General features: G+C 46.7%; 2 protein-coding genes across 4 annotated transcripts in view; one reads left to right on the forward strand and one right to left on the reverse strand.

The window, feature by feature from the left end:
* LOC118006793 (proton-coupled amino acid transporter 1) overlaps nt 1-6,478 on the forward strand; it is a 63,229-nt gene extending 56,751 nt beyond the window's left edge. The window contains exons 11-12 of one of the 3 annotated variants that reach the window (XM_034999563.1): nt 4,995-5,092; nt 5,198-5,489. In XM_034999563.1, the coding sequence (XP_034855454.1) occupies nt 4,995-5,092; nt 5,198-5,200 (101 nt within the window). In that variant the 3' untranslated portion in view covers nt 5,201-5,489. Of the gene's footprint in view, nt 1-4,364; nt 4,433-4,994 lie in introns of those variants that run through there. The other 2 variants (XM_034999561.1, XM_034999564.1) reach the window with 2 other exon arrangements.
* Nucleotides 1-27,317, reverse strand: part of FAT2 (FAT atypical cadherin 2) — a 61,923-nt gene that overhangs the window by 1,362 nt on the left and 33,244 nt on the right. The window contains exons 12-22 of the mRNA XM_034999567.1: nt 26,087-26,320; nt 23,293-23,676; nt 21,038-21,252; nt 19,923-20,060; nt 19,176-19,319; nt 16,694-16,891; nt 12,598-13,408; nt 8,511-8,656; nt 4,232-4,673; nt 2,156-2,309; nt 252-709 (exon numbers count right to left, since the gene is read on the reverse strand). Coding sequence (XP_034855458.1) covers nt 252-709; nt 2,156-2,309; nt 4,232-4,673; nt 8,511-8,656; nt 12,598-13,408; nt 16,694-16,891; nt 19,176-19,319; nt 19,923-20,060; nt 21,038-21,252; nt 23,293-23,676; nt 26,087-26,320 — 3,324 coding nt within the window. The remainder of the gene's footprint in view (nt 1-251; nt 710-2,155; nt 2,310-4,231; nt 4,674-8,510; nt 8,657-12,597; nt 13,409-16,693; nt 16,892-19,175; nt 19,320-19,922; nt 20,061-21,037; nt 21,253-23,292; nt 23,677-26,086; nt 26,321-27,317) is intronic.

The raw sequence follows: 27,317 nt of genomic DNA on the forward strand, positions 1-27,317 counted from the left end.
CATAGATATCAATCCTATGGAGTGAGTTGGAATTTAGAGGAGGGGGTCATGGTGCAGTGGAATGAGCCACAGATTCTGAGTCCAGAGACCTGGCATCTGGTCCAGCCCACCAGTGCACTGTGACCTTGAGCACATCCCTTCATATCCTATCCCAAGGCATTGGACGGGATGGTGGCCTCACCTAATGGAGTGTTTAGGTCTACCACCTATTCCATCAATTCCAGAGGCTAAGGGCCTCTGGCTATACTGACCCATCTCTTCGCCTGACCATGTCCTCTTAATGACAGGCTCGTTGTCAGAGTGGGAAAGGGCCACTGCTGGTGGGAGTCTGGGAGGCACACTGCAGACCACTGGCCGCTGCTTAGAGCTGGGTCCAAAAGTGACCAGTTCATTTGGAACTGAGGTCTTGCTGGACTCCAGTTGGTTCAGGTTGTTGCAGGAGCTGGTGCTCAGCGGGTTGAGCTCGATGGCAGGCATAGTTTGGGTGTCAACACCAACACTCCTGGCCAGGAGGTCTGGGTCCTCCATGGCCACGGGCTTGTGGGACTTGCAACGGCGGCAGTAGAAGAGGAGCCCAGCGGTGCTTAAAATGATAAATAGCAGGGCCACTATGAAGATCAGAATCTCCTGCTGCCCCCAGTCACCCCTTGTGATCTCAGGGGTGACTAGGCAGTGTCCTTCTGAGCAGCCCCTTGCTTCCATTTCACACCTGCAGAGACAGAGAAGTAGTCAGTATACTTCCCTTTCCATGTCCCCTCTCACAAAGATTTATGGACCCCTGCACTCAAGCCTACCTTCTCCAATTTTCAACCAAAAAAAAAAGAAAATGGATGATAACGATCACACATATAACATCAGAGCCTTCCATCTTCCACGAGGAAGGTGTGGCAGTCAGTTACAACTTCATTCATGACCATTTGGAATCTAGGCTCCGGGCACTTCTGTTATTTCCCATTCATGTGATCTAGGCATTGGATATATGCTCCACCACTGGGGTGAGATTTGCCACCACATACTGTGGTGGAGGCAGCCGACATACCCGGCTGTCCTCAGCATTAATGTCAGAGTCCCAGACACAAGTCAGCAGCACCCAGCCATGACAGCTGGGCACCAGTGTTGCTCACTGTTCTTCAGGAGACCACAGGAACCCGGCTTGGTCTTGCACAGACCTTCCATTGGACAACTGTTCAGAGCGAGCACTTGGAATTGTATGACCTCCCAGGTCACCGTCAGCTTGGCATTCCATGGTGTAAGGCTCCTAGGAGGCTTCCATGGCCAGCTTCATTCACTTTTGAGGGATATTAAGAAAGGCTCCCTTCATTCTACTTGAGTCCCAGTGTCTACATATTCACCACCAACACTTTGTCCTTTTGGGTTAGACATTATCCTCCCCATGTTCCTCTTTTAAATTGCAAACACCACCACTTTCAGCCAGGAAGTATCCTGCCAACACATCGACTGCAGAGCGAGGTGTGCAGTGGGGCCAGAAATGCCAGGTGCTGAGAGAAAGGACTTGGTCACAAACACATGGGGGGATTTGGACAAGCCCTTTCCTTTTCTGGGCCTCAGTTTCCCCATCTGTAAAGTGAGCGGGTGGACTACATCATTGGCTCTCTTATGCACACGCTGACAGCAAGGGGATCACTTGAGAGCTTGTTATAGATAGAATCCCAGGCCTCATTCCTTGGAGATTCTGATATAGTTGGTCCAGAAATCTGTATTTTTCACAAGTATCCCTGATGATTTTTTAAAGACTCCTAAACTGGGGAGCCATAAAACCAGATAATTACCAAGCCTCTTTACCTCTAGGATTCTAGGGATCTATGGATTCTTGCAATCCCCCAGGCCAGCATAATACAAGGCACAGGTAGCTTGCAGTGGGGTTTGAGACCCACAGCAGTGTTTGTACCTAGTGGAGTCATTGTTCCCAGGCCACTTTCTGGGAAGTAAGAACCCTCCTTCCCTGAGTGTTCTGATGCAGGTGGTTGGAGGGAGAAGCCTTGGCACGTGGAAAAAGCTGAGAAGCCAGGTCGCTGGAGCACTGAGCTCCTGGTCTCCCATTGGCTTCTCTGGAGATCAGAGTGTAGAGATCATTCCCTAATGGTGCCAAACCCAGGGTGAGGAGCCAAAGGCAGGTGGCCTCCCCTGTGCTTACCTGTCTCCCATATAAGGGTGAGGGCAGTTACAGGAGGCACCTTCAGGGGACGAGACGCAAGTGCCACCTTCCAGGCAGGGTGTTGAAGTGCAGTTCTCCCTTTTTTGTTCACAGTGCCTCCCGGAGAACTGGGGGGGACACTTGCAGACATAGCCTGGGAGGGAGGGCAGGGGGAAGAGAGTCAGGCAGCTGCAGGCTGAGAGGCCCTCCAGGACAGAGGGGGGCCTTGGCGTGTCTGCAGATCCGCGTGTCCATGTTGAGTTACTGAGTGCCTCCTTCTGTGACAAGCACCATGTGGGGCACCGGTGCCCTGCTAAACAAGAAGACATGATCCCGGCCTCAAACCATGTGTAGTCTACAGAGAACAGGCATCTAAAGAATAGTAATCATCCTAGACAACACTTATTCAGTGCTAGTCACCGTGCTAACAATCTGCATGTGTCAGCCCATTTGAGCCTCATGACAACTCTGAAGTTGGTTACTGTTATCCTCATCAGGGGACAGGTACAAGTTGATGGCAGGGGAGGAGATGAGGCACAGAGAATGCGTGACATTTGCTCAAGAACACCCAGCAAGTAAATGGCAAATTTGGGATTCAAACCTATTGAACCAATTGTGTATAATATCAGTATATTAGTAATTATCATAAAACAACAGAGCCTAGCAAGCCAAGGGAGAGTGGGGACTGCAGGGCGAGGGAGGTGGGAGGAGCCAGAGCATCCCTATGAGCCGGATGCAGGAATTAGGAATTAGGACTCTTAATTCCTAATTCCTAATTCCCCTTCTTCCAGCAAGGGGAAGCCACTGCAAGGTTCCAAGCAGGAAAGTGATGCACTCAGACCTGCTTTGTATAAAGGTCACTCTGGTGCCCTGCTGGAAGGCGCAGGTGGAGGGCGAGAAGGGAGAGAGCAGGGAGACAGCCGGCCCAAGGGTGAGAGATGACAGCTGCCTGGTAGTGCGGACAGACAGAAGTGATGGACCCCTTAGATATTCTGCAGATGGAAACGACAGTACTATTACCCAGGCAAAAATGAGAAAATGGGATAATGCCGAGTGTTGACAGAGATACCGGATCCTCCTGCGTTGCTGGTGGAAGTGCAGCTGCTGTGGCCATGCTGAAGAGCAATTTGGCCCTAGTTAGTCAAAATAATGATTTACATCCTCTGGGTATGTGAGTTCCATCCCTGAGTGTGGTGTGTGTGTGTGAAGGAAGTTCTTGTGCAGGTTCACAGAAGATGTGCATGAGGATATTCATGCCACATTGTTGATGGAGGTGGGGTGTTGAAGCCAGCAGGGTGTTCGGTGCTAGCTGAGTAGAGAGGGAAGACGTGAGTGCATGCACACACATCGGGGTACGGAGCCACAATAAAAGCAATGTGTATGAATTGTGGCAGCGTGGATGGAAAACTATAAAAATTATATATCACTTATATAATTAGAAATTCAAGCATGTGTAAAACCAGTAATGTACATTTTGCAAGAACTCGTTTAAGAACTTTAAATGTTTGCCTATTGGTTTGGGGAAGGGAAAGGCAGCTGAGTATAGAGTAAAGGGGAATATAAAAGAGAAACCTGGCACGGACCAATCATAATACTAAGGTGTGTGATGAAGTTAACCTGTGGCATCAGAGGTCCCTGTTCATGCTGGTCCCCCATCCATACAGGTAGAAAGTCAGTCCTTGTTGAGGGAGAACAAAGACTCCTGGCTTCCCTTAGTGTAGTGGATCCCAACCCGTTACTCATGAGATAGTAAGGGGAAGAAAGAGAGATTTGGCATCAGGGAGAGGATTGCTCCACTGAGATCTGCATGCCAAAGGCACCTCTCTCACTTAACAGCCATGTGACCCTGGGTGAGTTCCGTCACCCATCTGGGTATCCCTTACATAGCCCAGCAGTTTCCTATGCTGTAAAATGGAGCCATTGACGGCTTTCTTTCAACCCCTCTCTCCCTCATGGGGCTGTGCTGAAGGAATATACTTGGTAAACTCTCCAGTGATACATGATTGCTAGTACAACATGCTGGGGTCTTCTGAAGAGCCTTCTGGGTTAAGCCTTGGAGTTATTTCCAGCCCTTACCTGCCCCGCGGGTCTGTGAGCACTTGCCACCATTGAGACATGGGTTTTGGCTACAGTCATTGCTGTGTGAGCAGCACTGGGTGAGGGCCTGCCTCTCTTGCAAGCTTGATGCCTTCTTGCCATGGACCAGCAGCTCCAGCGCCTCTCCATTGATCACGACCGCATCCAGGCAGCCTTCAAAACCCTGGGACACGATTGGGGAAGAATGCAAGAGAACAAGGCCACCCAGAAAGAGGTCTCCTTCGGGCCCGAGACCCTGGCAATTCTCTGGGAGCACAAGGGAGGCGTTGCCTGAGCTGTCAACCAACAGGCGAATGGAAGTGTCTGTCTCCTCCACCACAATGGAGTGCCACTCTTGGTCATTCACGTGGAGCCCGGAGGAAAGATTTCCATAGAAACCACCTGGGCAACGGTATTCCAGCTGGAGCACTCCATCAGCCAGCTGCAAAGAAAACCCAGATGGCCATCAGCAAAGCCAAGAAGTCCTTATAAAAAGTACTGCTAACAGGCTACCAGTGCAAAGAATGTTGGTTGTATTTTCATGGGTGGGAGAGGTAGTGTTTGGGGATTTTCAAGGCTGTTTTAAACATTGTAGAGTATTAAAGCCCTCAAATTGCTGTTCTGTCTGTGGTCTCATTTGGCCCTTACCATGTTCCATGGGATGGTCCAGGCAGGGATGGCATCTCCATTTCACAGATGAGGAAACTGAGGCCCCGAGAAGCCTTGCTGACCAAGACTGTCTCTTTTGGATTCTTCTTTGTAGGCCTCTCCCGTGTTCTGTGCTCCTCAAGTTGGCCCTCAAGGACACCAAAAACCTCCCTCCCTCCCACTCTCTTATTCAGCAGTTCTGCAGTTCTCAAAGTGGGTCTCCAAGACCTTTCCAGGGGACCCACAAGGGGAAACCATTTTTATAATAATCCTAAAACATTATTTGCCTTTTCTACTCTATCTCTCACAAATATGCAGTGATTTCCAGACATGTGCTATCACAACAGATGAACGCAGAAGTAGATGTGAAAATCCAGCTGTCTACTATAAAGCCATACATAAGAGAGATTCGCAAAAATGTAAAACAGTGCCACTCTTCTTTTTTCTTAATTTTGGAAAATGTAATTATTGTTCACAATAATATGGTATTTATGTCAACATGTAATAGGTTTCTTGCTATTTTTAAATGAATAAATAAAGATTTTAACATTTCTCAGTTTTAATTTCTAATACTGAAAATACTGATAGCTCTAGCCCACATAAACAAAACTTCCCTAGGATCTTCAATTATTTTTAGGAGTGTGAAAAAGTCCTGAAATCAAGAAGTCTGAGAACCACTGGGTTAAATCATTCTAGTTTACCTCAGCTCAAGAGGTAGGACTACTGTGGTCACTCTGGGTTGTGTAGAGCTTTCTCTGGGTGAAAGTTGAAAATCCAATCCAGTGTTTTACAGAAGTTAGCCATTTGTACATCACCTTCCCAATTTTTGTCCTGGTTGAATACTACCTATACAGTTATTTATGTAAAAGGAAACTTACTATTATTCCAGTATGTAGACTCAAAACACTGTCCTTAAATCACTCCTTTCACTTAGCTAGGACCACAAATCCATTGGTCCCACCATCTTTTCATTGTCTCTCAACCTCTGTAAGGTTCTCACCTCTCTCCTTCTCCAGCTTAAATTCCATAGCCAAACTCCTGTCCTCACTTACTTGGTAGAACTCATTTGGCAAACACACAAATCTGGTAAAATCCAACTCTCCCTCTGCTGTATGTGAGCATCATTGAGCTGAACATAGCTGGAGAAAAACACGCAGCCTTGCTTATTGATCTCCCTTTAATTTCATGACTGCAAGTTTCAAATGAGCCCTTTGTGGTGCCTAATTATGGTGCTATCTTCCTTGGTTTACTCTCCCAGGTGACTATTTTCACAACCTCTCTCTCCTCAAACCCCTGATGCTCGCCTCCCCATCCTTGCTCTCAGCGATCAGATGGGGACTTGCAGGCACTCTTACCATCATATCTGTCCACCTTGGTGGAAGCCAGTCTCTCCATTCATGTACTTGGTCTTACCTCCTCAAGGACAAGTTTCCATTGACCTCCTTTCTCTTCCCTACATCTTTGTTTGTTCATTCTCTACTGTACCATTCCAGTCATCACACAAACATGCTGTTATTGCTCTAATCTTTAAAAAAGTTGTCTTGAACCCACTTCTCCCACCAGAGATCACCTTCTTTCTTTGCTCCCTCTTTGCAGCAAAATTCTATCCCCAACCCACCGACCCACCACAATACTGAAACCACTGGTGTCAGGGTATTTAGTGGCCTCTGTGTTGCCACGTCCAGTGATTAATATCACTTCCCATCTCACTTGACCTCTCAGTAGCACATTATCAGCTGGTCACTCCTTCCTTCATGATACATGTTCTTCATTCAGCTTCCTGGATACAATACTCTTGGTTTTCCTCCAGCATCACTGGTTGCACCTTTTCAGTCTCCTTTGTTGGATCCTTCTCTTCCCCCAGATATCTCAATTTGGAGTGTTACATGGATGAATCCTTGGTCTACTCTTTTTACAATCTATACTCCTTGGTGATCTCATCCAGCTTCATGGCTTCCAATACTAAGTATATGCTGAAGGTTCCCAGATCTTCATCTCTTATCCAGACCTTTCTCACAGACACTAGGCTTGTTTATCCAGCTCCACTTGGAAGTCTAATAGGCATCTCAAACTTATATCTCCAAAACTGAACTTATGATCTTCCCCCAAACCTGCTCTACCCATAGCCTTCCCCTGGTCTGTTGGCAGCAACTCCATTTTTTCTAATTACTCAGGCCCAAATCTTACTCCTTGCTTTCTCTCCCAGCCCTCATTCAATTCATCAGGAAGTCCTGTTGTTTTTGCCTTCAAGAATCTATCTAGAATCTCAATTCTTCTTCCCAGTTCACTGTCATTACCCTGATCTAGACCACCACCATCTCTCACGTGAATTATCGCAGTACCCTCTTGGCTGGGTCTCTGCTTTTATCCTTGTTTCTCTAAAGTTGTTTATCAGCACAGGAGCCATGATGACCCTTCTGAATATGTCACATCATGTCAATTCTCTGCTCAAACCTTCTTAACCAACTGAGCCACCCAGGCGCCCCTGCTCAAACCTTCTCATGCCCTCCATTTTGCTCAGGACAAAAGCCAAAGTCCTTCAATGGCCTATGAGAACTTTATAGATACTCCCTCATCCCATTGTATCTCTGACCTCAACTCCTACTACTACTGTCTCCCTTGCTTACTTTACTCAGTCCATATACACAGCTGGACTGTTCCTTAAACATGCGAAGCATTCTCCTACCAAAAGGTTTTTACACTGCTATTCCCTCTACCTAGAATGCTGTTCCTCAGATGTCTACCTAGCTAATTCCCTTACCCCCTTCATATTCTGGTTCAGTTACCAACTCAGTGAAGCTTTCCCTGATCACCTTACTTAAAATATCAACTTCCCACAGTCCTGATCCCCCTTAACCTTTTTTTTTTTTTTAAACCAAAGCACTTATCACATTTGGACAAACTATAATTTTCTGAGTTATTATTTTTATGTTTATTGTCAGGCTTCCCCTGTAGGGTGAAAGCTCTCAGAGGGATTTTTGTATTATTCACTGATGAGACCCAAGCACCTAGAACAGTGCCTGTCACTTAGCAGATGCTCAATAAATATTTATTGAATAATTAATTTCAACTAGCTGCCAAAGTCTGCTTGTTCTTTGTCAAAGTGGGAGATTGGCTTTTATGTTGATGGTGTTAAAATCAGACAGGCAAACTGAGATAGTCTACAAGATGTAATCAGTAGGACTGAAAGACCATGAGAAAGAAAATTCATTTTCCTTCCATGTGATTCCATGTAACTTAATGCCGGGTTTGTAGTCTTGAGCACCCCAGTGATAGCCAGCCTCCCACCCATCTTGGAAAACACTGGTCTGTTATTCAGCAAAAGTGATAAAACAAACCCACCATGACTAGATGGCCTCCCATTTCTCCCTCTATCTTCAGAGGCTCTCTCTCCTCCCACAGAGCAGCCCAACCTCTGGTTGTCTTTGGCTATATATATCTCCAGGTCCAGGCCTTGGGCCATCACAACTGGAAAGTCTTATGTCTTAACCCAATAGTCACACCAGCATCCCTGAAAAGCACGCAGGGTTTTCTTTGCCAGAATTTGGGCTTCATGGCTGTTCCTCAGGCTGTCCCCACCTCCCTAGCCTGGCACACTCACGTGAAATCTCTCAGGCTGGCAGTGCCTTACCTTCAGGGAGACGTACACTGTCTCATTGCTGAACAGGAGAATAGCCTGTGATTGGAGTGTTTTCAGGTGGAAATGGATGTACCAGTTCTGTGCCTCAGGAAGGCTGTACCGCCCAAAGCTTCGTCCGCTGAATCTTGTGGCAGTACCTGTAGAAGAAACCAGAGATGTCAGCTCTCCATGAAGTGGTCCCCACAAAGTCCTCCAACTGACTTTGTCTCATTCAACCTTTTGGTGACATTGCTCACATTTTATAGAGGAAGAAGTGAGGCTTCTTGGCGGGTGGGGGGTTACCTGTCCAGGATCATGCAGCCAGACAGAGGCCATCACACTGCACACCTTCTTTTGGCCCCAAAGACCCTTGCCTCGGGTCCCAGCTTGAGTCAGGAACTATGAGCTCAAACCATTAAGAAAACAAGGATCAAGCCAGAAATGTTACCCATGAAATGTGTGGAAATCAAAATTTCTATCCTACATAGTTTCTGTGTTATTTCTGACATCACTGGGGGAAAGAAGGAAGCAGAATTGAAGAGGTTTCTGCATATATGTGTGATTTCAGGAATACCACAAAGGTCATTTGCCTCAAGATCTCCCCTTTGCAATTAGGAGTGTAACCATTTGAGAAGCGTGTAACCAGATGAAGCACTGCTGAGAGGTCAAGAGTCACTGCGATCAAGGAAGGGGTGCAAAGTTCTGGGAAGTCCTGCATGTGCACCGCCCTGTAGCAACTGCTAGTGTGCATAGTTGCAGAGTCAGGAGGCTCCACTTCAACTTGACTTTCTCCAGCTTATTTTTTTTTTTTAAAGATTTTATTTATTTGAGAGAGAGAGAATGAGAGAGAGCGAGTACATGAGAGGGGGGAGGGCCAAAGGGAGAAGCAGACTCCCTGCCGAGCAGGGAGCCCGATGCGGGACTCGATCCCGGGACTCCAGGATCATGACCTGAGCCGAAGGCCAGTCGCTTAACCAACTGAGCCACCCAGGCACTCTCTCCAGCTTACTTAACCATGGGACCCTCTTATGTGGACTACTTCTTCCAAGCCCTAGGAAATAGCATTCTGCATCCCGCCTTGGGGAATGCTGAGTTATGTATATTAAGCACTACCCTCCCCAGAAATGAGTTCAGTTGTTAAATCCCTAAAACCTCAGTGTGAATAAGCTTATCAGTGGTCAGGCAAGAAGAGGAGCTGTATAGGCCCCAGATACCCCAGATTGTTGAAGAGAGGGAACAAAAGCCAAGAGGAGAAAGAAGCACCAGGAAGCCTGAGACGCATAGAATTTCAAGATCCTAAGAGTCTGTCACACCTTAGATCTAAAACTCTCTGCTGCGGGCAATTCTGTTGTAGTAGGTCATTACTGGATGGGATATTGAAGATGATCTAGATCGTCTAGGAATTCCCAGACCTGGCTGAATATCAGGATCAGCTGGAGGGAGTTTTAAAATACAGAATACCAGGCTCTACCCTCAGAGAATATGACTCAGTAGTTCTGGAGGCACATGAGAATCTGCATAAAAATCTCCCTGTGATGGGTGTGCTCCTGAGAAGCTGGTCATGTGATCCTTGGCATAGATGCCAGTTACACGGGTGTATTTGGTTTGTGAAAACTAGTTGAGCTGTACACTATAGCACATGGACCTTTCTGTATGCCATGTGAATTTCACCAAAATGTTGAAAACAACAACAAAACCCTCTCCTCCAAGTGATTCTGGCGAGCCAGCCTCTCCAGTATTTCTCAAAGTGCAGCCCTTGGGCCATCTGCTTCAGAATTGCCTGAGGTGCTGGTTAAAAATGCCAATTCAGGGCGCCTGGGTGGCTCAATTGGTTAAGCGACTGCCTTCGGCTCAGGTCATGATCCTGGAGTCCCTGGATCGAGTCCCCATCGGGCTCCCTGCTCGGCAGGGAGTCTGCTTCTCCCTCTCCCGCTCCCCCCTCTTGTGCTCTCTCTCTCTCTCTCAAATAAATAAACAAAATCTTTAAAAAAAAAATGCCAATTCAAAGGAAAGAGAGAGAGAGAGAGAAACCAAGAAACAGTCTCTTAACTATAGAGAGCAAACTGATGGTGTACCAGAGGAGAGTGGATGGGGGATGGGTGAAATATGGGAAGGGGATTAAGAGTACACTTATGAGCACTGAATAATGTACAGGATTGTTGAATCCCTCTATTGTACACCTGAAACTAACACAACACTGTCTGCTAATTAAAAGCAAATACTTCATAAAAAATGCCAATTCTAGGCCTCACCCAAGACCTTCTGAATAATACACTTTGGAAGTGACACCCAGGAGCAGGTCTCTTCAAAATCACACTCCCCATGGTTAGCACTTAGCACAGTGCACACAGCGGGTGTTTCACCAATACTAACTGAATGAATGATGTTCCTGTCTTCCATCAGTGTACGTGTAGTATGTTTTCCTTCTCTCCTGTTTGCCAGTTTTATGAGGCAGAATAATGGTTCTATAATGTAGTTTCTTATATTAAGTTGTTGGCATTCCACTTTTTTTCACTTCATATTTCTTCTTTAGCGGAAGTTCATATAAGACACTCTTCTTGGGCTGCACAAAAATAATCATCTTTGTCAACTCTTCCAATGAGCTAACAGTCCATGATAAATTTAACTCACTGTACTATTTTAAACACTAAACTGTACTTTATGTTCATATCTTGTGAGTGTCAATAGATCACTGGTTTAAAAGAGTGTAATAAATGAGTTCTTAATTGGAAAAAAAAAAACACTCCCTAGACGATGTTGCACAAGCATGAATTTTAGAACCTCTGCTCTCTGGTGCCAGGTGACCAAGAGAGAACCTTCGGCCATCACAGCTTTCCTTGCAGGCAACTCTGGAGCAAGAGACACAGAAGGGAAGCACTCCCCCACCCTGCCCCATAAACACACACACACACCAAGAGTAGCTCGCCCAGCCAATATACAGTGGGACCTGGAGAAAGTCCACAAATCTTTAGAGAAAGAATTTCCCTAATGCAAACAGGGGGAACCCATAAAGAGTAGGCCAGGCAGGGGGCGATGGTGAATGGGACACAGTGTCATTTTCCTTTTGCCAATGCTCCTGAGCTGGTCCAGGGCATGGATTCTTGATGCCGGGGTGCTGGAGTGAGTCTGCAGGAAGAAACCGACTTCCTGTAGAGCTCAGTGAAGAGCTCAGGCTTTAGAGTGGGACACACAGGTATTTAGATAACCAGCCCTTCGCTGGAGGCCATGAAGTTTCAGGTAAACCAATACAATCCCCATCCCTCAGTTTCAACTGTAGTTAGAACTAATGACCCTGCTTCGTAGGGTGTTGGTGCCAATCAGTTTAGGTAACATCTACAGTGCCTGGCACATGGCAGAGTCCTTCTAGCAACAGCTGCTACCATGTGAATGACGGCCATCATGGACAGGGTGCTTATGGGCCGAAGGCTAAGTGCTTTTATAACCATTAAATAATATACTCCCCAAGCCAACTCCAGAAGGCAGGTGATAGTATTTTCATTATTTTATAGATGAAAATCTACAGCTCAGAGAGTTTAGTAACCCATCCAAGGTTACACAGCTAGTAAGAGATAGAGCTGGAGTTAAAACCTAAGCTGTCTAAGTCTTAAGGTTATAGCCACCAGGCTGTAGTAATAATAGTAGTACTATTAGTAACTCATGTTAGTGACCTCTTTCTCTCTATATATCAGGCACTTTTCTAAGCAAGCCCTTGATATTTAATACTCATTTAATCCCTATAACAGCCCAAAGACACAGAGAGGCTAGATAATTTTCCTAAGGTCACTTGGCTCTCAAGTGGCAGAGCTGGGATTTAAACCCAGGCAGTCTGATGCCAGAGTGTGTGCTTTCAGTTGTCATGCTAACTGCTTCTTGTATCCTTACTGTTATTTTCAAAACTCCAGAAAGTGGCCAGGAATAGGGTGCTATTCCATGACTAGATTTTGTGAGGCCACGACCCATCCCATGGTGGCCTGTGGCCTTTAGCCCTGCTGAAACTCCCCTCTTACTACCCCACAGGGCCTCCCTGGGATCTCCATCCCTACAGTCAGTCTGGCTGAGCCCTACAGTGCTGATTGTCTTGGGGAAGCCCATTCCTCACCATTGCAGGAGCAGCTCCTCTCCAGGCGGTGCCGTGGGGTCAGGATGCTGAGCCTCGCTGTGCTGTACGTGGGCCCCACCCTGGGGTCCAGGTGCACTGTCTCTTGGCACATTTGACCCTGGCAGCTTGGGCCCTGGCAGGGCACCACGGGCATGGCTGACCTCATCTGAATTCCCACTGAGTGCTCCATCTCTTTGGCTGAGCGAGTGATGACAGATGCCAGCTCCTGGAGCTTGTAGAAAGTTCCAGAATGCCCCTCAAAGACCAGGAGCACATCCACCCCAGCTGTGGCCTCTGCAGGCTGAAGGCTGGCCAGGTGGATGTTAGCTCGTTTGATGTCCAGTTTGTTGCTGAGGAACCTCTGTAGGTTCCTCCAGTGGTCGCTCACCAGCTCCTCTGGGGTGAGCTGGTGGAAGCCCATCCACATGGCCTGCTGCAGAGCCTCTCGCCCCACTTGCCACACATGGACGTGGACCCCAGCAGTGGCGGCGAAGGTCCCGTCACTGACTGTGACGTTGAATGCATAGCGGCCACGAGGCAGGCCCTGGGCGGCGATAATCTTGCCATCGGGGGCGCCCACTGAGAAGTGCCTGGCCAGGGTGTCCTCTCCTGCCAGGCTATAGGTCAGCATGTCCTGTGGGTCTCGGTCTGTGGCATGGATTTTGCCCACCATGCCACCCTGGAACTCCTCCTCCCCGATGGTGATGAAGATCTCCAGTGGGAGGGCGGAGGGTGGGTAGTGGCTCTGCTCCGTGACATGGACTCTGACAGATGTCGAAGACGAGAGGGGAGGGATGCCACTGTCTGACACCTGTGGGTAAAACAAGCACTGCTATTACCCCAGGACTGCAGCTGTCTGTGGCCCGAACAAGTCTGGGCCTCCTGGGGCAACAATGTCTCTCTGCTTGAGGCCAGGCTCAGCATGTCGTCACAATCGAAAAAGAGGACAATAACTCCAAAGCACCAAAAGTCTTGTGGAGGGAGTTATATCCCATACCTCCCAGTAAAACTTAACTCCGTTTCCTCATCTGACAGCTCTCTGAGCCTCTTCCTGTCTCTCAAGCCACTCGCACTCATGCCTCCTTCCTCTCCAACGTCCCTCATTCTGTCTCTTTCCTTAAGTGAGTCATCAAATGTCTCTTCATGATTCCAGTGTGCATCCTTCGTGGCCCCTGTCAGCCGAAGGAGGTTCTCTTTGGGATCCCCCTTTACTATGTGATTGGGGTCAGGGTGGGCATTACATCCTCAGGTCAGCCAACAAGTACTTACTGAGTGCTTTCTACAGGCCAGGCCCTCTGTTGTGATCGGGAGAAAAGAGACCGTCAATACGTTACCAAATAAACAAGAGAATGTCAGACATGGATAAAGTGCTGTGAAGGAGATAAATGGAGCATGGGACAGAAATCTGAAGAGTGAAAGGGTCCTAACTCAAATCAGGTGGGAGGGAAGTCGTGACACTTGAGGAAGAGGTGACCCTTGAACTGAGTCCTAAGGGATGAGAAGAGGTAAGGAGAGGAGGTGACAAAGGGAACAGCAAGTGACCAGCCCCAGAGTAGAAAGAATGTGATGAGCTCAATGGGGCAGAAGGGCCACGGCTGCTTGAGCGAGTGGGCAGGGCTGAGGACCAGAAAGGGGCGCAAGGGAGGCCACCCTGTTACTGATGGGCTGAGGAGCCCAAGGTCGGGTTTTATGTCAGAGCCGTGAAAAGCCACTGAAGGTTTTAACAAGGCCATGCTATGACCTCAGTTAAGCAAGGAAAAGAATGTAAATAAAAAATGCCTTTTCCTTTCATATTTTGCCAAGCGTCCCTGCAACTTTCTGTCCAGATTAGCAAGGACTAAGTTTCCTTCAGTGACTTGTTCACTTTCCCAGCTGTCACCAGGGGCCTCCACAACTTTCCCTACAGTAGTATCTTGTTCACGTGTGTTCCAGTGCTTTGAGTGGGCGAACAAGTTGTGAAATTATACCTAGTGCTGGGATTTGTGCATAACACAGGTGGGATATCAATAGCAACAGCAATAATTAATACTACTGCTAAGTCTAACATACAGCTGGCATCAACTGAGTGCAGACTGTATGCTGGTCACTTCTAATGCTTCTGATGCATGATATGAGATATCCTATCAACCCTAACTGTAACCTTAACATTTCTTAGGAGATAGACACCACAAAGTCTCCCATTTTACAAAAGCTATCACTTAGGCTCAAAGAGGTCAAGTAACTCACCCAAGATCATATGGGAGGTAAGGCCAGAGCAGAATCTGTCCTCCTACCTGTGTCCATGGCCCCTTTCTTTGCTGGCCTTTAGTGCCTCCCAGTGAACAAAAGGGGAAATACAGGACACATGCAAGAGATGATAGTTATTGAGCCATTGTCTGGGTCAGGAGACAGAGTTCATCGTTTCCTAGGCAATCGTGTCCATGCCCTTCTCTCTGAGAACCCTCTATGTTAGCCCACACCTGTCCTCTGAGCTGCAGACTTCCATTCCCAACTACCTACTGGACACCTTCATGTCGATGTCTCATGGGCACCTAAAAGGTGACATGTGCAAAACGGAGCGCTCATTTTACCCCCATAAACCTGTCCTTCCCCCATCTCACCATCTTTCCAGCCTCAGCAATGGCCACACACCATCTTCCCAGCCTCAGCAATGGCCACACTGGCCACTTCACTAGAGTCTGGAACCTGGGAATCACCCCTGATTCTTCTCTCTCTCCCCATATCCAGTCTATCACCAACTCCTGTTTATTTCCATGCAGAGTTTGTCCCTAGTCTATCCACTTCTTGCATCTTTGTTATCTGCTCAAGGTTTCCACACCACTCTCTCCCACTGGGATTGGAAGTAATACTAAAAGTATTACCAAGGCTTATAATTAGGATGGCTGTACTTCCTGGTTTGCCCAGATCAGTCTTGATTTTCACTAATTGATCCTGTTGTGGCTCAGTGGTCACCAATTAACTATTTTTAGTGCTTCTCTCCCTCTCAGGTGCATCAGTTTGGACCTCAGGTAGTATGGTCACCCAAGCTATGAGGCCTCCATGATCCACCCAACCCATCTCTTCAGCTTTATTCCCATTAGGATCACTGTGCTGACCACATTGTCCCCATCTCAGGCCACTTCAAGCTCTTTCCCAAGTCAAGAATTGGCTTATCTTGTTCCTGCCTATGACACTCTCCTGCCCATTTTTCACACGGCTGGCTCCTCTCAGGTCCCAGCTCAAATGTCCCTTCCTCACGAGGGGAGCCACCCTCCGAATATGTCTCCTCTGTGCCTTTCATAAGGCATTTTCTTTCTTCATTTGTTTATGGTGTATCTCCATGACTAGAATCAAAAGCCCACAGAGACAGGGATCATCCCCTTCTTTCCCCCTGCTGTATTACTAGCAGTGAGAATAGGGCATGACACAGGATGGCTGCTCAATATTTGTTGAAAGACAGCAAATCACTGACTGGCTGGCTGGATGAATGGATGGATATATCATCCTGAGCTCAGAAGAAGTTTACAGAATAACAGGGTCCACTAGGACTTGAGATTTAGGAAAGGGATTTTGAGGGAATGAAATGAAGAAGAAATGTTTACCATCTTGACCACTTCCCTTCGGCTATTCTTACTCTACCCTTTGCAATACCACCATGACCCCCTAAACATGTATATCTTCTCCAGTTTGGACTCCACACCAGTTCTATGAGGTTCAGAGAGCTGTCCTGGCCAAACTCAAGCAGTTAGAGCCAGGGTGAGGGTGTTTGTTGTTCTGCCCGGACACTATGCAGGAATTCAGAGGTTAGCCTCCAGGGTCAGATTATTTGGTCTGAGGCAACCCACCTCTGCAACTTATTGGTAGTATTACTTTAACCCAGTCACTCAACCTCCCTGTGCTTCAGTTACCACCTCTGTAAAGTGGGGGTGCGAACTGCACCCACCCTAAAGCCTGTTGTGAGGGTTTAATGCAATAATGCATGTGAAGCACTTAACCCAGTGCCCAGCACCTGGTAAGAGCTCTGTACATTTTCTCCTAATAATAGAAACACTATAGTGCTTTTGCCAGCACATTACTGTCCCCATGGTCACCACCAGTGGCCCAACACAGCTCTCACCTTGATCTGAAGCTGATACCATTCCTGAACTCTTCTGCTCAGGCCCACAGCAGTCACTAGCCATCCATCAGGGGTCACTTGGAAGGCAGAGCCGTCATTCCCCTTGGTGATTCGGAATGAGTAGGGTGGACCATTCTCTGGGGAGTCCAGGTCACTCAGGATCAGCTGCAGGACTTTGCTACCAATGGGTGAGTTTTCCTGAGATAGAGAGTACCAGGAAAGAGCAAAATGAGTTCCAGTCCTTCCTTTTGCATCTTTCTGGATCCCCTCATCTGGGATGAGTCCTCAGCACTCTGGCTGCTCTCAGGCCATGTCTGGACTTCGAGCTATCATTCATTTATTCTGTGAGCCTGTGAATTAGTTGTTAGCTTCGCCAGTCTAGACCAGGAGCTTCCTGAGGGCAGAGCTAAATCTTAGAAACAAAGCCCATTAAGGCAGGAAGGGTCCTTAGAGTCCCTTTATCCTATAGAAGGTGACTTGACCAAGGTCACATAGCTGATATAATTCATGTACATAACTTAGTTAGTGCTTGGGATCCATGTGGAAGTTTTGTGATTCATAGGGTCAACTGAACACCTATAAATGGTTTCCTGCTTAGAAGGATGGAACACCCAACTCAATGAGAAAATTTAAAAATGAGTAAGCATGCAACTAAGAAAAATTGATTCCCTGGGTATAATTCCAGTCTCTGTTCTATAACATAGGGATTCAGTATTTGTATCTTTTTTGCAACAAAATCCTATCTACAAACAGAATCTTATGGACAGAAATTAATGGTTGCCTATCCAACAGGCATTCCTTCCTTCCTTTCTTACAAAACCTGACTTTTGTGGGGTGGCAATATCCTCACAAAAGATATGCCCTTATTAAGAGAAGATGGACTGGGACACCTGGGAGGTTCAAGTTGGTTAAGTGTCCAACTCTTGATTTCAGCTCAGGTCATGATCTCAGGGTTGTGAGATTGAGCCCTGTGTCAGGCTCTGCTCACTGGGCATGGAGCCTGCTTAAGATTCTCTCTTCCTCTGCCCCTCCCCACTCATGCTCTCTCCCTCTCCTTCTCAAAAAATAAAAAAAAAAAAAGGAGAGAAATGGACTGTGATTGGTCTAAGTCAGTTATAAAATCTGATTCCCTGTGCCAGTTTTTGGTGTAATGGTGATCGTGTAATCTGATTCTGATCACTGGAGAAGTCAACCAGGTGAGGGTTCTGAGAAACTTTCTTTGATAAAAACAGAGCCTGGGGTGGGGGGAAATCCTTTTCTGTTTGTCTTTGAAGATGGTTAGACAAGGATGTGATGTTGGAGCTGCAGCAGCCATTTTGTAACCATGACAAAGAAGGTGAGGGAATTTCAAAGAAGCTAGCCCAAAGCTGTGATACTGTTTTTCTGCTGAAATAACCAGTTCTGGAATAGAACTTCCCACCATCACACCTTTTGTTATATGAAAAAATAAGCCCTTATTATTTAATGACATTTTAGTCAGATAATCTGTTATTGGCAGTCAAAACATCCTAACTAATAATATACAAACAAATAAAAGTGGAGAGACTCTGTCTGATACATAGCAGGACCCAGGATTCTGCCTTCCTATCCTCTTCCTTACCTCCCTCACCTCTTATGGTCATAATTCCCATTGAATCCCTAGGCCCTCTCCAGATCCCATTTGTAAACCACTGGTATGGTGGAAATAGTTTGGGGATCTGGAAAATCATCTGGGTTTAAATCCCAAATTTGCCACATTCTAGCTAGGGTACATTTCTGCACCTACATTTAAAAAATCTGTAAAGTGGGCGGAGTAGGCCTCCTTATCCACAGGGATATGTTCTAAGACCCCTAGTGGATGCCTGAAAGCATGGATGCTATACATACATCTCTATGATAAACTTTAATTTATCAATTAGGCACAGTAAGAGATTAACAGCAATAACTAATGCCAAAATAGAAAATCATAACAATATACTATAATAAAAGTTATGTGAGTGTGGTCTCCCTCTCTAAAAATATCTGTACTCCCCCATTCTTCTTGTGATGATGTGAGGATAGTAAGATGCCCATGTGATGAGATGAAGTGAGATGAACGACATAGGCACACAGAATGTGTGATGTACATTAGGCTACTATGGACCTTCTGATGATACGTCAGAGAGGGATCATCACCTTCTGGACTGTGGTTGACTAGGGGTCAGCCTGACTGAAACCACAGAAAGCAAAACCATGGATAAGGGGGGACTACTGTACTACCTGCTTCATGCAGCTATGTGAGTCCCAAATGAGGTACTGGATGTGGAAATGCCTAGCACAGTGCCTGATTATTTTTAATTCCATAATTCATAGTCCCCTTTAGCAGGCTGTGTTGCCATTAGGGATATCAGTGGCAAGGTCACAGCCACTGTTTTGGTAGACTGATACCAGTGATGAGCACCCTCCACTAGGAGGGAAACGAAGGGAGGAAGGCTTCAGGATGTCTTTGGAAGCTCAAGTGTACCTGGACAGAGGTGCTGTAGTTGAGCTGGAAGAATCTCGGTGGGTTATCATTGACATCAACCACTTGGATAGCAATGTCTGTGTCCTCATGCAGTGGGGGCCGCCCGCTGTCTGTGGCTCGGAGCCTCAGGGAATAGCTAGAAGTCTGTAGCAAGATGCCAGTGGAGAGTTAGCAACAAGACCCCTCAGTTCTGCCCCATGACTCATCACTAATGTTTTCAGAAAAATAAGATGGAGACACTCCCTATGCCCACCTCCACTACCCACCCATGCTATTTTAGGGTCCAGGTTTTGGAGTCAGGAAGAAATAGGTTTGATTTCCAATTCCACCACTTACCAGCTGTGCGAACTTGGGAAGGTGACTAAACATCCGTGAGGATATCAGGACCCACCCCCTAGGATTATTTTAAGGACCAAATGGCACAATGTAATAAAGCACTTAGCAAAGTTCCTGGCACAGAGCAGGCGCTCAATAAATGATAATTTATTATAATGATCTAATGATTCCTGGTCAATAGTAAGAAGCTAGCCCGACCTCCTCCAGTGAAGGTTAAGGGTCACTTAGTCCCTCTCCTGCCTCTGGCCTCACAGGTCATAGAGACCACACAGAGAAAACAAGTGTGGGATGCTGAGGACAAGTCTGGAGAAGTTAGCATGGGGTGTTGACCACAGTTCATCCTCTGGACCTGCATCGGGGCCATATCTCTGCTCTGATAAGCTCAGATTGGGCTCCTCCCACATGACTCACCTGTTCCCAATCCAGGGCCTTGGCCACTTGTAGCTCCCCCTTCTTGGGGTGGACAGCGAAGTGCCCGAGCTGGTTCCCTCCTACCAGGCTGTAGGTAATGGCACTATTTGCAGGTCCATCTTCATCAGTCGCTGACACCTGCAGCAATGGGAGGGTAGTTGTGAATGGAGGGCAAGAGGGACCAGAAAGGAACATTGGCCCCTGGGAGTGTAAGGGGACAGATATGTCCCCATTCCAATGACTGCCATTGGGCTGGCAGTCCCTGGACCACAGTCATCCCTATGAAAGGAATCTTTTCATTTTATATCCTAGTATAGATTTCAGCATGCCATGATTCATTCATTTACTCATTCACTCACACTGACAGGGTACTAGGTCCTGAGCCAGGAGGTGAGGGATGTGCCAAAATGAAGATGCCCACAGGAAGTTTAATGTCTAATTTTATGGGTAATTCTAATTTGGGGCAAAGTATGATCAGCTTTATGAGAGCACAGAGAATACAATGATAAATTCTACCTGGGGAGATTAGCAAAGCATCCCTGAGTCTCAGAAGGATAAGGAGGGCTTCTGGGAATAGAGCCAGCATTCAAAGCAAGAGCCCAGAATGTGTGAATGTGCAGAGACTGTTTAGGGAAAGGCACATCTTCCTGTGTGGTTGGAGCATAGGATGCATGTCTGAGAGTGGAAGCAGATTAAGACCAGAAGGCCGAATAAAGAGGGATCATAGAGAACCTTGAATATGGGCATACAGAGTTTGGTTTCACTCTATGTAGCAGGGAGCAATTGCGTGTTTAAATGCAAAGAGGTGTTATTTGGTGCCCCTCCTCCTATACACACACTAATATTCCAGGCCGTTCCCAGACCTTGGAGCCTCTGGTGGTCCTCTGGGGTCTCTCCTATGTCCCGTTCTATCAGTACCTGATCTAGACCTTATCAAACATAGCTCTGAGACCCTCTGTCATGAGAAACAGTTTGGCCAAGTGGCTGCAAGTCAGAGTTAAGTCTATAGTGTATAAATTGATAAACTAACCCATGCTTGTAGACATCTGACAGAGTGGGGGATAAAAGCCCACCCAAGTCCATGCCCCCTGAAGAGCAAAGTTGCAGGTCCTTACTGTGAGCACGACGTCACCCACAATGGCATTCTCTAAGACCCTTGTGCTGTACAGATCCTGGGGGAATCTGGGTCGGTGTTCATTGACATCAGTGATGTTGACCACGATTGTGATCATGTCACTGAGGGAGGAAGAGCCTTTCCGGCTGCATTCTATGGATAGGAAGAACTTGGGGCTTGTCTCAAAGTCCAGGCTCTTGTTGACATACAGGATCCCTGAGGAAACAAGAGATGATGAGAACAATGAAGCATTTGGGACTGCAAAGGCAGAGAGCTGAGGGGTCTTGAGCCAGACCCCAGGAGAGGCAGCTCAACAGGGTTGGGAGAGACAGATCTCCTCCATCATCTCCTCTGTCTCCTCCATAATCTCTTCCATTTTCTCCTCCACCATCTCTACCATGTCCTCCATCTCCTCCTTCATCTCGTCCGTCATCTCCTCCTTCCTCTCATCCATCATCTACTCTGTCATCTCCTCCACCATCTCCTTCCTCTCTGTCATCTCCTTCATCTCCATCATCTCCTCCTTCGTCTCTTATATCACCCTCTTTGTTTTCTATTTCGCCATTACCTTCCCCTCCCCTCCCCCTCCATCTCCTCTCATTTTTCTTGTTGTTATTCTCAACAGCAATGTTTCCCTCACTTATTTCTATAATATTTCATTGAAATCTCACTTAAGTCTGTAATATTAAATCTTTCTCATGTAGATCAATAATTCTGTAGAGTAGGAACAACTGTGGTTCCCATTTTCTAGGTGAGTCAACTGATACTCTCAACAGGTAAATGACCTGCCCAAGTTCATCCAGCTAGTAAATGAGAAAACTTAGATTATAAAGAGTTTTATAATACCCCAAATTGTTCAATGAACTACTAGGGCATAGATTTATTTTTCTGAAAATTGGAAAAGAATAAGGACTTATCATGCTGTTCCTGGATAACCAAATATTTAATGGTAGAAAACTCTTCTTTATGAAAGAATTCCAGTTAGTAAATGAATGAGGAATGATAAAATCAGATCACCATTTTGCTGCCCCTAATGAAATAATGTATCTAGGAAATAATCATCTAAGGTTGCTAAAAGCATTAGAAGGACAGCTGACGAAGGACTCTATAATGGATGGGTCAGGCTGACAACACGCAAGCCCATTGTCAATCTTAACCTCAGAAAAAACCTATCAGTTTTATGCCTCCCGACATAGTGACAAGTACAGCCCAGCATCATCTATGAAGCACTGTTGCCACAAAATTAAGCTTGAACCTGATCAAGATCGTTAATCCAAATGTCATTTATAAGAAATATAGGGGCTAAAGAGACATATGACATCAAAAAGATACAGCCAGTATTCAATCCAAAATAGAAAAAGTTCTGCCTGACACATGACCCAAGTTTCATTAGTTAGATGGTGGGGGAAATAGAGAGGGGGAAGAAAATGTTAGAGATTTAAAGAGACTTAAAATACTGCCTATCAATCAAATGCAATTATGTGTGAATGGGGGTGGTGGTGAAGGGCAAATGTGAAATCAGACGGGCACACGTTGACAGTTCCTGAAGCTGGGTGATGGGAACGTGGGGTTCATTACACTGTTCTCTCTATTTTTTAGGTTTAAAGTCTCCATAGTACAACCATTTAAAAGTACTGCTTAATGATAAGACAGCTGCTCTGGGAGGTAGACAGTACCATTGCAGGGGTGCTGTGGGGAGGAATCTGACCTGGGCAGCCTCTGAGGCCCTTCCACGGGGTTCTGTGAGTCTGACTTAGACTCTTCTGTGGCTAGGAGGAAAGAAGAGACTGTTTCCTAGTTCTCTTCATGAGAATAAGGGGAAAGTCAGGGGTGCTGGGATATTTGGGAAGGGCTGTAGGAGGGAAGCAGGTAGCCCTGCCCTGGGAAGCTTATGCCCCAGATTCCAGCAAGTGCTTTGTCAGCCAAGGACAGAGAGTGGCCTCAGCCTCCAGGGGCTGGGCCTGAGCTGGGACATCTACAACAGCTACAAACTGTGGAAGGAGAGTGGGTTGCCAAGCATCCTGGGTGTGGATGTGGAGGAATAAAGGGGGTCCCCACAGGAGCCGGCCCCAGGGTGGAAGAGGGATTTGGGACCTGGAGAGATGCAGAGTGGAGAAAAACCAAAGGAGTTTTGTCCTGGGAAGGTCTGCAGGGGGCACCCCCCCCCGCCCCCATGTGTGAAGAAGTCACTGTTCCCCAAGACCCAGTGTGTGCAGGTGCATGTAGGGGGTGGGGTTGCCTCAGGCACTGGCTCACCTGTGTGGGCATCCAGGCGGAACCTCCCCTGCTCGTTTCCGCTGACCACGCGGTAGCCGGTCTTCTCGGCAGTGGGGCGAGTAAGGGTGGACAGCCGCAGCACCTCTGTGCCAAGCTGGGCATCCTCGGGCACCTGCACACTATGCTCAGTGTTCAGGAACACAGGCAGATAGTCATCGAGGCCTACCACTGAGACAGTGACTGTGCCCAGAGTGGACAGTGGTATCGGGGTTCCCAGGTCAGAGGCACGGACAGTGAGCTCCAGTGCTTCCTGTGGCCTGACCCGTAGTGGCTTCTCCAGCCGAATCACACCTGTGGTGGCCTCAATGGAGAAATGGCCTTCGGCAGAGTCCATCAGAGAGTAAACCACCTGGGCGTTGGCACCTGTTGGGGAGACCAAGGGTATGGTTCATATTGAGAGACCCTCTTCTGGCCCCATCTAGCCACAGGAGGGCCTGGGATGGAGGGTCCCCATAAAGGCTAACATGCTCAGGCTGCGTTAAGAGTGAGAATCTCTCAGTGGGAGATTCTTCACCAGGGGGTTCAAGGCCTCACAGAAAGATTCCTGGGGGTAGGGCATCTGCAAACCTATAAAATTATCTGAAAATGTTTCTGTGGGGATTAGATTCCAAGGCCAGCTCATAAAGTGAAAATTGTGCAAGGTCAAAACCATCTATAGCGAGTTCCTTGGTTGTGATAGAACAATTCTATATCTTGATGGTGGTGGTGGTTACACGACACTCTGTGGGATAAGATTGAATAGAACTATACACACAAAGCCATGCGCTCACATGCACACATTCAAATGAGTGCATATAAAAACTGGTGAAATCTGAACACGGCTTATAGTCGAGTTACCAGTAATGTCCCAGTACCAATTTCCTGCGACAACTAAAATGCCACCATTGGGGAAAGCTGGGGGAAGAGTGCAGGGGTCTCTCAGTACTATTTATGCAACTTCCTATGAGCCTATAATTATGTCAAAATAAAAAGTTAAGGAGGGGCGCCTGGGTGGCTCAGTCGTTAAGTGTCTGCCTTCGGCTCAGGTCATGATCCCAGGGTCCTGGGATCGAGCCCCGTGTCTGGCTCCCTGCTCCGCGGGAAGCCTGCTTCTCCCTCTCCCACTCCCCCTGCTTGTGTTCCCGCTCTTGCTGTGTCTCTCTCTGTCAAATAAATAAAATCTTAAAAAAAAAAAAAGTTAAGGAAACACACATACCCATGGAAAGTTCTTAGCAAATCAAAACACACAGTGTTTCTTCACCTTTGACTCAGATTCTATTACGTTCTTTGGTTGTGTAACTAGATGAAGCATTAGTGGTCTCTGTGTATGAAGAACACCAGTACCGAATGCTCAGCCGTGAGATCCTCACCCAGTGGGAGGAGTGCGGGCTCTGAGCCTGAGGGAATCACATCTCACATACACATGGGACATACACCCTTTTGGTGGAATCACATCTTACATACACATGGGGACACACACCCTTTTGGTGGAATGGTGGCAGGAACTGCCTATTAGAATAGGGGAATTTACATAAATTAAATACACATACCATGCACTTCCCCCATATATACATTTTTCTGGAGAGACCATAATTTTTCTAGAGAGAGGGAGCTTCTGGTCAGGCCACATTTGGAATATCTGAGTGGAATATTTGGATTAGAATTATAACAGTTTTGAAGGGTTAATGGTAAACTGGTACAAGGGCCACAGGATGTGTCCTAGAAAGAGGGTGTGAGCAGAAGCAGGTAATGGAAGAAACTAGGTCTCCTTCACCCAGAAAGGAAAGCCTGGGGCTGGAGCAGATAATCACCACCTGCCCACCTTGGAAGGGCTGTCATGGGCAGAAGTCTAGGAGATGTGTGTGACTACAGGAGGCCGGACAAGGACCGGTGGGTGCCAGCTCAAAATACGTAGCACCTGATAATTATCTGAGGTACCACAGAGGGTCGGTAGGGAGCTGCTAGGAAGTAGGGGGGTACCATGGAAGGTAGGTGAGTAGTTGCCTAGGAAGTAGGGAGCTTCCTGTCCCTCGGAGTGTGCAATTACGAGCTAGTGAGCACTACAGGGCCTTGTAGCTGTTAGATGCCTCTGCTCTATTTGCCCTCTCTAGAACCCCTACATTCCTCCAAAAATCTCCCATCTCCTTCAATGCCAAGCAAAAACTCAAGAAAATTGGACATATGTACTGTATATATAAAAATATATATACACATATATATGCACACACAAAATGCTTCATGGTGGCAGAAGTTATAATTGGTACAATATGGAACAAATACTCGTGCATGAATCTAATTTGCCTTGTCAATTCTAAAGAAAAGGAATTAACTCTAGTGCAAATAATGTCATTAAAATTCAAATGTAAAATACTGAAAGTGATTCCACTTTGTTGTCTAGAAAATGAATCAAGGAATTTAATAGGCTTAATAGAGTTTGTGCCAAAAATTCCTTTCTTGTGACAAATTAATTGGAGTTGAATAGTTCCGACTGGCGTATTTCAGATTAGATGTTTGTATTTTAAGTGTCCTTGAGGGTAAATGGCAGAATTGAAAGGGCTCCAGGCCTGACAGCCAGTGAGAATCAATGAGGCTGAAAGGCCCTGTACCGGCCTCAAAACATTGCCCAAATCTTTTGTCACCTAGCACTTAGGTATGTGGTTTGTGGGCAAACATTTTCCTCTTGTGAGTGTTCATACACTCAGCAAGGAGACAGAGTCCTTGCTACGTCCCAGAGCCAAACCCTCACCCCAGGTGACCCTGTGAGCAAATGGCCTCCAAGCCTTCTCCTCCTCACCTTGGTCAGGATCCCGAGCCAACACCACAGCCACGGGGGTCTTAACTGTGGTGTTGTCGAAGACAGCCACAGCACAGTGGCTGGGGAAGAAATGGGGGGCGTTGTCATTCACGTCCTCCACATGGAGGATCACGTCTGCCTGGCACGATTGCCCACCTCCATCCGTCGCCTTGGCAACAAGGCTATACGTATCCTTCTTCTCGCGGTCCAGGGCTGTAAGGGTGGTCAGCTCCCCTGGCCGGAGAAACGACAGCAGGTGAGGTTTCCCTGGGGGACATTACTCCAGCACTTGCATTCTAGGTATCTATGCGAGACAACCACAGGCACACAGGGGTTTGTCACTTTGTGACAAAAAGGGGTTAAAGAAAAGGGGTCAGTCCTAGCTACATACAGTTAGGAAAGAAGTTCAGTCCCACCCCTGCCTACCTCTCTAATTCTCCAAATGCACTCCACCCCCCCATCATCGATTTAAGATCCTCACCAACAAGCTACAAAGAGGCACAACATTTTTATTTTTTATTTTATTTTATTTTTTATTTTTTTTTAAAGATTTTATTTATTTATTTGAGAGAGAGAGAGAATGAGAGAGAGCACATGAGAGGGGTTATGGTCAGAGGGAGAAGCAGACTCCCTGCCGAACAGGGAGCCCGATGCGGGACTCGATCCAGGGACTCCAGGATCATGACCTGAGCCGAAGGCAGTTGCTTAACTAACTGAGCCACCCAGGCGCCCAGGCACAACATTTTTAAAGGGCAAGGAGGCAATTTCTAACAACACATAAACTGTATTTATCCTTTGGTCCATGATTACACATCTAGGAATATATCCTACAGAATAATCAACCCAAGGATAAAAATGTATATATAAAGATATTCTCTCCAGCATTGTTTATAATAGCAGCATACTGAAAATACCCTGTATGTCTTTCTAAAAGGGACTGGTTGAATACATCATGATTTAGCCATACAGTAAAATACTGTGCAACCCAGAAGGAATTATGATAGAGCTTTATGTAATGACTTGTTATAACCTCCAAGGTGTTGCTATGTGAAAAAAAAGTAAGTCACAAAATAATATTCTAGAGTGCTTATCTTTGAGAAGGGGCTGGTTATCATATAGACTTTCTAATTTCTGCATAATACATGCCTGCAGTGTTTGAATTTTTGTACAATGAGCATGTATTCTTTCCATATTGAGAAAAACCACCCAGTTTTCTTTTTTAAGACCTCAC

Source organism: Mirounga leonina, unplaced genomic scaffold (genome assembly GCF_011800145.1).
Source record: "Mirounga leonina isolate KUSES-001 unplaced genomic scaffold, KU_Mleo_1.0 Mir_99, whole genome shotgun sequence".
Taxonomy (NCBI): Eukaryota; Metazoa; Chordata; class Mammalia; order Carnivora; family Phocidae; genus Mirounga; species Mirounga leonina.